The 13,182-nt window shown below is 32.9% G+C and overlaps 1 protein-coding gene across 1 annotated transcript; it reads right to left on the bottom strand.

The window, feature by feature from the left end:
• Window positions 1-9,320: 9,320 nt before the first annotated feature.
• Window positions 9,321-12,750, bottom strand: LOC146911956 (PWWP domain-containing protein 3-like). Its single transcript, XM_085718546.1, has 2 exons — window positions 12,655-12,750; window positions 9,321-12,251 (listed from the first exon to the last, which is right to left on the bottom strand). The coding sequence occupies exon 2, from the start codon at window positions 12,215-12,217 to the stop codon at window positions 9,548-9,550; it is 2,670 nt and encodes an 889-aa protein (XP_085574672.1). The 5' UTR covers window positions 12,218-12,251; window positions 12,655-12,750; the 3' UTR covers window positions 9,321-9,547.
• Between the last annotated feature and the right edge of the window lie 432 nt (window positions 12,751-13,182).

The raw sequence follows: 13,182 nt of genomic DNA, 5'->3' as shown, positions 1-13,182 counted from the left end.
GGAAAATAAAATTACTGATTTTTATTTAAAAATTTTTTTTTCAAAATTCTGAAAATTCTTTTTTTTTTAAATTAAAAAAATCTGAAAATAAATTTAAAAATTCACCACCACCGCCACCAAGACACAATCACGAACCAAAATTCAGGACCGCCATTTTGAAATCGATTTGCCATCGTTTTGTTACAGCACCGCCGTTTTGAAATCGATTCACCACCATCAAGTTACAACACCGCCGTTCTGAAATCGATTCACCACCGTTTTGTTACAGAACCGCCGTTTTGAAATCGTTTTGAGAGTGGCTTGATGTTTCGGGTAATCAGTTTTGGAGGAATATTCCAGCGAGTTTGTGGGAGAAGAAGAAGAGACTGGATCTGGGTTTGGAGAAAGAAGAAGAAGAAGAAGGAAGGGGTACTATGGTAATTTCGCTTTTGATGGGTATCAATAAGGACAATATATTTTTCAAATTAAAAAAAAGGAATTTTCGAAAATTTTATTTTCAGTTTTTTTTCCCGATTTTTTTATTATTTTATGATTTTTAAATTTATTTTCAAAATTATTTAATTTAAAAAAAGAATTTTCAGAATTTTGAAAAAAATATATAATTTAATTTTTGGTTTTTTTCCCTATTTTTTAATGATTTTTAAATTTATTTTCAGATTTTTTTAATTTAAAAAAAAGAATTTTCAGAATTTTGAAAAAAAAAATTTAAATAAAAATCGGTAATTTTATTTTCCGTTTTTTTCCCATTTTTTTCAGATTTTTTTAATTTTTTTATGATTTTTTAATTTATTTTCAGATTTTTTTAATTTAAAATAGAATTTTGAAAATTAAAAAATATATTTAATTATGTGGCATGCCACGTCAGCGCCACGTGGCAAAAGTTGCACAGTCAGCAACTGCCACGTGGCCAAAGCCATGCTTGGTCAGCAAAAAAGTGGGGCCAGGGACCTTTTTAAAACAAAAAAATTTTTACAGGGATGTATTTAAAATTTTTTTTTTTACAGGGACGAAAATCAAAACTCGCCCAAATTACAGGGACGGTTGGCATATTTAAGCCTTAATGGTTTTTTGGCAAGAGTTGTATTGGGCTTATATAGCAAAACCAGGCCCAATCTTAATATTTATTCCTTCTATGTTATATTAATTTACCGTTAATGATTGATAATAATTTACTCCTGCATTATTAATTACAGCCGATTCCTTCTATGTTCATTAATTTACTGTTAATGATAATAAATTAAAATATTAAAAATTGAACCCATTACATTGTCCCGGTTAAATTTATTCCTTTTGATTGAATTTATGTTAGTAGAAAAATTGATGTTAATGTCACTAAAATTTCTTTGTGCTGCCACTTTAATTTATTTAATGTGTTTGGCAGCTGAATTGTTATTTTTTGTTTTAAAGAATCAATATATCACAATTTTTTAGTTATACTGTTGGAAGTTTTTTTTTTCTTATAAAAAAAAATGATGGAAACGTTTCCATTTATGTGCACAATAAGTGTTAATAATCCTTAAATTTATTTTAATACCAAAACAAACAAGATTATTAAGATTAGTTTTTGTCAAAAAAAATTTTTTTATTAAGATGGGTTTGATTTTCACAAGAAGTCAATAAATTTTGAAATCTAAAAATATGGAAAAATACGAAAATGAAATAATGAATTAAAATTTAGTAGAAGTTGTTTTAGTAAATTGGACGCAGTTGAATTTTGTTTTTTTGGGGAAAATTAGAAGATGGATAAGTTGTGTGTAATATTAGGCTAATAAATTCACAATCCGAATACTATTATAAAAAAAATAAAATTGAACGAGTATAAAATAGGTGTATGTGATGTATATTAAAGGCAACATACATCATTTATTGAATGAGTATAAAATAGACATTCAATAATGCGCGAAGATAATGTGTATATTATTGTCGAATGGGTCAAGGTAAATGAACATTAAAATAGACAAAACATTTTTTAATTATGGAGTTTGAGTTTTTGTATTTATTTGAATTTTAGTTATTGTCATTTTAATATATTAAATTCACTATTGATTTATAATATAATATAAATTAATTATAATAATAACCATAATACTTACTTTGAAGAAATAATAACCATAATAATAATTAAATAGAAACGAATGTTTGAAGTAGTTTAGGTCGAAGAATCTTGTCATTGGATTAGAGTTTTAAGCTTTATAAGTTGATAAAGAGTTTGAGTAGTCATTATACATTCATCGAAGTACTTTGACTGCAGGATTCTTTCAGTTAGGGTAAGAGTTGTGAGTTAAAAGAGTCGTTCTGAAATCTTAGAAGTGGTTTATTTCGAAGAATCTTGTCATTAGGGTTAGAGTTTTAAGCTTGATTAGTTGATGAAGAGTTTGATTAGTCATTATACATTCATCCAAGTACTTTGACTACAAGATTCTTTGAGTTAGGGTAATAGTTGTGAGTTTGATGAGTCGTTCCGAAATCTTGGAAGTAGTTTAGGTCGAAGAATCTTGTCATTAGGGGTTAGAGTTTTAAGCTTGATTAGTTGATAAAGAGTTTGGGTAGTCATTATACATTCATCCAAGTACTTTGACTACAAGATTCTTTGAGTTATGGCAAGAGTTGTGAGTTTGATCAGTTGTTCTTAAATCTTGGAAGTAGTTTAGGTCGAAGAATCTTGTCATTAGGGTGAGAGTTGTAAGCTTGATTAGTCGATAAAGAGTTTGATTAGCCGTTGAACATTCATCCAAGTACTTTGACTACAAAATTCTTTGAGTTAGGGTAATAGTTATGAGTTTGATGAGTCGTTTCGAAATCTTGGAAGTAGTTTAGGTCGAAGAATCTTGTCATTATACATTCATCCAAGTACTTTGACTACAAGATTCTTTGAGTTAGGGCAAGAGTTGTGAGTTTGATCAGTCGTTCTGAAATCTAGGAAGTAGTTTAGGTCGAAGAATCTTGTCATTAGGGTGAGAGTTGTAAGCTTGATTAGTCAATAAAGAGTTTGATTAGTCGTTGAACATTCATCCAAGTACTTTGACTACAAAACTCTTTGAGTTAGGGTAATAGTTGTGAGTTTGATGAGTCGTTCCGAAATCTTGGAAGTAGTTTAGGTCGAAGAATCTTGTCATTAGGGGTTAGAGTTTTAAGCTTGATTGGTTGATAAAGAGTTTGGGTAGTCATTATACATTCATCCAAGTACTTTGACTACAAGATTCTTTGAGTTAGGGCAAGAATTGTGAGTTTGATCAGTCGTTTTGAAAAGTAGTTTAGTTCGAAGAATCTTGTCATTAGGGTGAGAGTTGTAAGCTTGATTAGTCGATAAAGAGTTTGATTAGTCGTTGAACATTCATCCAAGTACTTTGACTTCAAGATTCTTTCAGTTAGTGTAAGAGTTGTGAGTTTGATTAGTCGATCTGAAGTCTCTGTAGTAGTTTAGGTCAAAGAATCTTGTCATTACGATTAGAGTTATCAATTAGGGTTAGAGTAGTAAGCTTGGTTAGTCGATAACAAGAGTTTGATTAGTAATTGAACGTTCATCCAAGTACTTTGACTCCAAGATTCTTTCAGTTGGGGTAAGAGTTGTGAGTTTGATCAGCCGTTTTGAAGTCTATTAGGTTTGAACTTTATTTGATCTTCCTTTTCAAATTCATCATTTTTCTAATTTTCACAATTTTGTTCCTTTTAGCAGGGTTGGACTTTATTTGATCTTCCTTTTCAAATTTATCATTTTTCTAATTTCCACAATTTTGTTCCTTCTACCAGGGTTGGATTTTATTTGCTCTTCATTTTCAAATTCATCATTTTTATAATTTCCACAATTTTATTCATTCTATCAGGGTTGGACTTTATTTGCTCTTCATTTTTAATTTCATCATTATTTTAATTTCCACAATTTTGTTCATTCTACTAGGGTTTGACTTTATTTGCTCTTCCTTTTCAAATTCATCATTTTTCTAATTCAACAAATTTGTTAATTCTACTAAGGTTGAACGTTATTTGATATTCCTTTTCAAAAAGGTTATTTTTTAAACTTTTACTAGAGCTGAAAGATGTTATTTTTTTATTCTTTTTATATAATATAGATTATGTGAAACGAATATATTAACCAAAAAAGGGGGTGTTATTTTTTTAAAAATAAATAAATAAGGGATTTTTTTGAATAAATGTAATGAATTGAACATTAACTAAAAAAAATTTAATTTCATTTTAATTATTGTTTTTGGTATAATCATATTACTCAATTTCACTTTTCCACTTATGCCAAAATAATCCAATTTCATCTCCCTCCAATTTCACTTTCCCTCTTATTCCAAAATAATTAAATTTCATCTCCTTCAAATTTCACTTTCCCTATTATGCCAAAATAATTGAATTTCATTTCCCTCTTATACCACTATTTGTTGGAACAAAATGTGTTTAACAATGAACCTTAAAGGGTTTTGATGATAACAAGGTATTAAAAATTGTAAATTGGACTAGCTAATATTTGTTCAAGTGTACAGGACCATAATTATAAAGTTACATCATCATTGGTTCTGAATGAGCAAATAAAGAGCTATGGAAACAACAAAAATTTGAAGCTTGGACGCTCCTGAAGGCAACTTGCTACTGAAGAGAAAAAGCGCTCCTGAAGTCAAGCTGCTCCTGAAGAAATAGCGCTCCTGAAGTAAGCTGCTCCTGAAGAATAGTGCTTCTGAAGACAAGAGGTCCAGAAGCCACATCATCAGAAGCTGCGTCATCAGAAGCTGCAGAAGTCATATCATCAGAAGCTGCATCATCAGAAGCTGCCTCATCAGAAGCCATTTCACCAGAAGCTGAATATCAACTGGATTTGCAAAGAATCAAGAATTGAAGAATTATCAATGCAAAAGCTGTCTATTGGATTCGAAAACACAAACAAAGGATTAGTGGAGTTTGCAACGGTCATTTCAAAGGTGTTTGAAGGCGTGTGTTTGCAATTTGGACGAAAGCGTTGACATTGTACTTTGTACGAATTGTACAACCACGTTCTCCACTACTCTGTTTTGTGTCCGCGCTACAGGACAAGAAAACAGCTCCAGAATACGGTTTCGCCTGCATAGATGTTCCTTTGGATAAGGAATGGATTTCAAATTTGTTCTTCATAGGACAACAGCCAAATCAGGCAAAAGATTATTGGTGAAAGATCAAGCTTCAACAACGACTCTTTGGTGTGCTGGCAATTTCACAACGTCTCTCTCACACCTCTATATAAAGGAATGAAGACCTAGAGAATTGGTAATGCAAGAACGCTGAACGAAAGACTCACAAGATTTTCACAAGTACCAAACCTCTGCTGAAATTGTTCTGCATTCACTTAGAATTTTTGTGTCTCAAAGTCATATCTTAGAAATTCTTAAGTCCATTGAGTCTGTATCTGATTTGTATTGTGAGCACCTCTGATTGTATATCAAGTGTTCAACCTTAAACAATTTTCTGTGTAATTTTGTTTAGTTAGGAAGTCTCTTGCAGTTGTGCTTGAGCAGGAAGTCTCTTGATTGTGTTCTTGAGCAAAGGAAGTCTCTTGCTTGTGTGCTTGAGCATTGGAAGTCTCTTGCTTGTGTGCTTGAGCATTTGTAATCAGATATTACTCATAGTGAAATCTCCTTGGAAGTGCAAGGGGGACTGGACTACTTCCGGATTGTGGAAGGAACCAGTATAATTGCTTTGTGTCGTTCTTCTTCTCTCTCTCTCTCTGTTTTATTCCGCTGCATTTAGATTCTGATTATCACTTCAGAAGCTGTCTCGCTTAGCTTCTGATCAGTGTGTTCAGTTTTTAGGAGAAACGAAGAATTTTTCTAAAACACAATTCAACCCCCCTTCTTGTGTTTTTCTCACCTTCACTATTTTCACTTGGCTCCAACATTTCCCCCCATTTATTTTTCAGGTAAAGTCCCAAATCAAAATCTGAAAGAACAAAAGTCACTCCATATTTTCTTCTTCCTCTCTTGTTGTACGACTCTTTCTTCTTCTTCTTTCTAATTTTTTACGTCACCACCACCACCAACTTCCGGTCACCATAATTCTTCCGTTCGGCCTCCTTTAAAATCCCCTCCACCACCATTGAATTCCACTCTTCTTCCTCTACAAAAGCCCTCAATTTATTTTTAGATTGGAGAAGTTTAATTTTTGAGATCTCACCATTCTCTCTTGTTTTCCGGCCACCGCGAGTTGCCATTGGGAAAACCAAACAAAAAGCAGGCACACTATAAATGTTAGCATTTGCAATATTTGTATATTAGAATTGCGTAGTGGCATGTACCAAACAAAAAAAATTGCGTAGTGACAAGGGAAAGGTAGTGTTTATGTGAGGAAAATGTTACATGTTTGAGTCCGATAAAATACCTAAACTTGTAACAGAAAATTCTTTTGGTATAAGTCAATCCGACAAACTAGAATTTCAGCGATTGCAATTTTCCATTTAAGTTATTCGACAAACTATTCTTTCAGAAACCTATTGAAATCTTTGGCATAAATTTTTAACATCACATATATAATTGGAGCATTTAATGATAATATAATACATTAATCATATGAATATTTTATTGGTAATGCCCAAATGCTGAAGTTGCTCAAGCCCAAATGGTAACGCAATTCGTCTTTTTTGGTGGTGTCCGGCGTTATTCCCAAGTAGAAAAATAATATAATATACTTTCTTCAATATACCTTTTTTTTAGAAGAGTGATAATAATATATAAAATCACCAAAAAAGAAAGAATAATCATATATATAATATCTTCGCGTGTCAATAATATCAAAAGTATATCAAAATGATCTTAAAAAAAAACTATACCATATCTAAATAATAATTGATATTTATTGGGCATGATTTTTTTATATATATTTTTTTTAACTTTGGGAGCTACACGCGCACCCACGCGCTAGTTTTTTTTGGCTTTAATTTATATTGTTTATTTATTATGAATTATAGTCTTCTTCTTTACCCGATGACCTGAAACGGGTTTTACCGACCCGCGTTTCGATCCGATCGGATCTCGCATTATACACAGTGAAATTTAGCGATTTTTGCATTGTTTTGATCGGAATTGAAAGGTAAGATGAAATCCATTTTAATTTAATTTGATAATTAATTATTCACATAATAGAAATTTCAAATCGCAAAAGAAAAATGGGTTATGGTTAAAATTGAATCAATCGAGACATTGAAAACTCATAAGAACGTGAAAACTCATTTTTATGATTAATGATGGTCCAGGCTATTAATTTATTTATATGAATTTGATGACCACACAACATAAGAATTGAAAGAAGAATTATACGAGATCTAGCTTATTTATATGTTTGTTTGTACTGCTGAATTTTATTTTATTTTTCATGTTTGAAGTTACTTAAGAATTACCAAAAAATAGGGGTTGATGGCTAGTAAGTTTGAATTGCTACTCTGTGTTTTCAGATTTGGGGGGTGTCTTCAGCAAAAACAATAAAACCAATATTTTCCATTATAATATGTTTCCTTTTATTAATGATTTATTTTTAGCAGGTCACCTGACCCCACCAAAACCTGCTGCTGTAGGTAAATGCACAACTTGTGTTGTGTGCACAAGTATTGCATTTGTTCATTCTAAATGGGACCAAAAATTTGATAACTAGTACTTTGGACAAAAAATTGTACTTGAGACAAAAAATTGTGTTGTGGTCTAATGAAAGACAATGATTTGAGTTTTTGTCATGTCTTTTACCTCTTGTTCTTTTTTTTCTTTTATAGATCAAACACACCCAATAAAATTCTTCAAACTTTCTCAAATTTATTATTTTTACAATCAAACACAATATAACTAAAGTTATCATGTCTTGTTCTTTTTTTTTTCTTTTATAGATCAAACACACCCAATAAAATTCTTCAAACTTTCTCAAATTTATTATTTTAAAATTGTTTGAGAGTAAATACTAAAACTAGTTTCTGATAAAAAAAAAATACACGACCTAAAATAGTCCTCTAAAACTGAAATACGTGAGATGATCATTTAGAATACAAAATGGGGACATGCTAATCTCTTCGTTTAATTTCATTCAAAATTAATTTTTATTTTGATGACATGTATAGTTGCGGAGCTAACATGGTCGTTAATAATTGTGACATAAAACAACATCGGCATGTCACTATTGTTTGACATGTTGACAACATCTAACGACTAACGACCGTGTTAGCTACGATTAAATGGAGGACTGACTTGTCCACAATCTGTACTTGCTATGAATCATTTCATAACTTGCTTTCTGCGAAGAACAATTTAGGATCACACGTTTTGTGCGTAACTTGTTTGAGTATGTACTTGTTATTTTTATATCCAATACTTTAACAATTTTTTTTTATATAGTTTTATGAAATTGAGTAAAAGAAAATTGAAGGCAGAAATCAAATTGCGATTGCATAATTTTTGAAATAAAGAGAGTGGAATCCATCAAAAAAAGAAAATTGGGGATTCGAACCCGACACCCACTTATTCACCGTTAAGATGTGAATTTCTAATCACTAAGCTACTTGACCAAAAAATGGTGAATCAAATATCTGTTGTGTTCCAAATTGTGAATAAAAAAATAAATGGCCTATAAGTAAAAAAAATGACATTCAAGAAGACAGACAAGTAAGATAACAATTATAAACTGATATAACATATGTGAACCACAAAAAAAATAATTAAAGATTCAAGTTATAAATCAAATTACTAAAGAAAAGTGGCTAACTTCACTAAATTTTGGAAATGAATTATTAGAAGGAATCAAGATTCAAAATGAGAATCATATCCAAAATAACATAACCATTTCATTTAAAATGTGTGCATCGATTTTGAATATCGAATCGAGTTACGACTCGCATATATCGTGAGATAGCGATGACCATAGTTATAACTACTAAATGACAGAACACATAATATGATAGCATTGTAGAACCTGTTTTTTGCTTAAATGACAAAAACAGAATTTCATTAATAAAATAACATGCAAATATTGTCATCTGAAATTTCCATTATTGAAATCCTCAATGATTCCCAAACAAGAACCTGTTTCTATGATTTCTGCTAAGTGCAAACACAGTCCATAATGTGTGTTATTAGACCATACGATACAAGAATTCCCAAACATTTTACCTTCTTAGGATCCTCATTTCACAAATCTACTTTCATATCATTTTGTAAACACTAGAGCAAATTCAACGCAAGGTAAACATATCAACGCAAGGTGAGATAAATGTGAATAGCATGATCTTCAGATTGGACGCAAGTTACTACCGTTATAATATAAGAAACCAAACAAGCACTTCATCTCATAACCGAGAATTTAACAGGAGAATATTTAAACCAACAGAATTTTAATCCTTAAAAGCAGTTTGCATATAACTATCAATAAGATAAGATACCGACTAATCTAAAAAGATACTAATCTCTCTATAAAGACTAATCATGCAAAGGGATGTTCAATTACATAACCTGATATAGTATATGGAATATTAAAAAGACTGATAAATCTACCATGATCATTACTCATTAACTACACAATTACCGGTACCGGAGTGTCTTTTTCACGACGAAGTAGATTCAACCATGTTGTTCACATCCTCCAAAAGACCTTTCACCTCGCTCTCTACCTTTGTCTTGAAATCAGGCGATTTGTCGTCGGATGATTCAAGCATTGAGACCAGACCTTGAAGTTTCTGCTGTATGACGATCAACTTAGATGTCTCGGTACCCTGTGACAGAGATGGTGTGGCTGGAGTTAGGAGCTTGTCTTTCTTCTTGTCTTGTGAAGGTTTGGACTTCTTTAATCTTTCAGTGTGTTGTCCTCCAGATTTTTCATCGGTCCCCTTCTTGCCGCTGGTCTTGGTTTCACGAGCTCTCTTCTTCATTTTTGACAAGCTTGTAGTTCTCTCCTTTCTTTTCTTGGCTGGTCCAGAATCTTCGCTAGGTGATATGTTATCAGATTGATCAAGCTCAGATTCTGGCTTCTTTCTCTTCCTTCCAGTTCCAGGTTCAGCTTCATTGTATTCTTTGTGTAATGATCCTTCGCGATACAATGAACTTCTCATGACAGAAACGAAGTCTACAAGTCTATCAGAAGAAGTGCCCCTCCTTGACATTTGTGGACTAAGCGCTGCATCGCGAATTTTTGACAGAATTTCGGCTGAAGGAACCTTGACTTTCTCTGGATCAAGGGTTTCTTTCTCATCATCTGGTGTTTGGTGATTCAAGCTAACAGAAAGTTCCAACTCTTGAAATGCCTCACTGTTATACTTTGAAACTCGAGGAGAAAGCAGGCCAGCACCTCTTCCCTTCACAAAGTCTCTGATTGAAGTAGTGAAAGGAGGTGACAAATACTTGCTTTTCTTCCTTTCTCTTGACAAAAAACCCTTTTCATTTGGTTCTTTCGGCTTCCCTTCATCGTTTTCCTCTCCGCTCCCACCGCTGATGTTCTCATTACCAGAAGCTTCTTTTTCCTCACCTGAATGCTGCGATTTGCCCCTGTCACAGCTTTCTTTTCCACCTCTTACAGTCTCTGTATCAGTACCTGCAAGCAACTCTTTTCTCTTCTGAACTGGTTCAGATGTCCCTGCATCGTCGTTGTTTTTTTTCTTTTTTCTACCCTTAGACTTAATTGCAACCAGAACTTCATCATCACTTGCATCCCATTCCTTATCTTTTGCATCAACATCTTTTTCCTCCCCCATAATGTCAGCGATGCTTTTCTGCTTTCTTCTACGGTTCGGTCTACTTCCTGAACCTGATTTTGGGGTCAATGGCAGTGTAGAGTAGTCCTCTTCAAACGGCCCTTGGGATGGTGCTTCAACTGCATTGTTGACATCATCTTTATCTTCAAGTCCGAGAACCCGTTTGGGATCCTCATAACAAGGTAACTTATATCCTCCTTTTGAGAGATAAAAAGCTGAAATCCGAGCCTTCAATATTTCCAGCTCCAGAACACTAGCAATATCAATACTTTCAGCAATTTGTTTCACTTGAGAAAGTAACTCAGCCGGTTCAAGTGTAACCGCCGAAATGCTCTCTGTGCCACTATCAGGCACAAAAACACCTTCCTTGATTCCTGAATTTTTCGCCAACATTGGAGCGAATTCAGACTTAGTCTCCCCCGCCACAACAAACGGACGACTCATCTTTGTAACCAGCACCCTTCCAACCTCATTTACAGCTTCTTGAACAGCATAGGTGAAAGCTTTGGAACTACCTTGTCCCACCATATCATCAAAATTATCCTTAAAAGGCTTCAATTGTGACGGATGGCACCAAGCAAATGTTCCATCAAAGTAAGCTACCAAGAGTCTATTCTTTTGTTTCAGCTTTAAAGCAAGTTCCGACGCATCAGACGGATCATAAACCCGACCTGGCCACCACGGATGACTCTTAATCTTTCCCCAAACAAAATCGCCAACAGAAAAGTCACACCTTTCATCAATCAAATCGTCAACTTCAACATCCATGCTCTCACTAGCCTCCACTATTGAATCCTCAATAGTCTCGATCTTCCCATCACAATTGTCATCTTTGTTTCCTTCCGCGCTCTCCTTCTCAGTCATTTCAACATCGATGCTCTCACTTGCCTCCACTATTGGTACCTCAATAGACTCTATCTTCCCATCACAATTTTCACCCTTTTCTCCCTCCTCACTATCCTTCTCATTCATCTCAACATCAATGTTCTCACTTGTTTCCACTATTGGAACCTCAACAGTCGCAATTTTTTCATCTTTTTTCCCCTCCTCATTCTCCTTCCCGTTCACTTCAATATCAACATTCTCGCTTATCTCCACAATTGGAATCTCCACAGTCTGAATTTTTTCATCACCTTCTTTGACTTTCTTATCACAAACGACGACGCTTCCATCGTTTTCTCCCGTTTTCAACAAAGAAGACACCTCATTATTCACTTCAGAATCAGTCACAACCTGAGAGTCATTCTCCTTCAAAATCGAAACCTCAGTCTCGAAAACGCTACTCTTAACAACTTCAACAGCACCGTCATTATTCATCTCAGAAGACACCCCATTATTCACCGGGGAATCATTCACAACCTGAGAATCATTCTCCTTCAAAACCGAAACCTCAGTCTTGAAAACACTACTCTTAACAACTTCCTTAAGCTCATTCTTCTCCTGCTCTGAACCTTCAACCATAACATTTTCAGCTAAACTAGTTTCAACCCCAAATGGTTCCATCGATTCAGTATCAACCACACCCATCAAAAAAGAACGAATCTTTCTCGTACAAATCAACCTATCAGCAAAAAAACACAAACAAAAAATTAAAACCCATGTTAAAAATCGATACTTTATTCAACAAATTTTAGGGCTTTTCAAAGAACAACACAAAAATCAAATTTTGAACATAACCCATTAATGAAAATCTTTAATAAATTAAACCCAGATACAAAATGTACACAAAATCAAAAATACTTCATCAACCAAAAAATTATTCAAAACATTTCTAGGGTTTTTCGTTGAAACACAAAAATGAAATTTTGAACATGACCCATTAATGGAAAATTAATATAAATTAAACACAGACACAAAAAATCTACACAAAATCAAAATTTTATTATGTGCATAAAGATTTAACTAAATACATTAAATAAAAGCAAAAAATAATAATAAAAATCAAAACGAAAAATAAAAGGTACCTGAAAGATGAAAAGTAGTAAAGGAACTAGCTTTGGAAGGTTCAAGTTTTGTTGTGAAGACGAAGCGATTCTTGTGTGAGAATATGATATGACAGTAGAAGAAGAAAGATGAAGAATGCGATTCTGAGGGTTATAAATATTTAGGTTTTTTTTAATATTATATTATTATTATTTGAATTTAATGAGGTTTTCTTTATTTTATTATTTTTTTTGACATAATAAAATGACGTTTTTGAAAATAGAATTGTACAATGGGAGAATAACATGTCACATTATTTCCCCAAAAAGATTGTGACATTGGATAATAGTGATTTTAGTCCTTGAATGTGCAACGAAAAACTAATATAGTATTAACGTTAAAAATAAAATAAAAACTAATATAGTATTTTAAAAATCAAAATTTTAAAATAGTTTTTGATTGTGTGCTCTGTTAGTCAAAGTAGTCATTGATGTTGAAACAGTCCTTCAACGCCGACAACAACTTTTTTTTTCATATAAGGATTGATACGATGATAAATAAGTATTTAT

This window comes from Medicago sativa, chromosome 6 (assembly GCF_051527215.1).
Source record: "Medicago sativa cultivar Bolivia chromosome 6, Bolivia_mono, whole genome shotgun sequence".
Lineage (NCBI taxonomy): Eukaryota > Viridiplantae > Streptophyta > Magnoliopsida > Fabales > Fabaceae > Medicago > Medicago sativa.
This window is presented reverse-complemented; position numbering and strand designations above follow the sequence as displayed.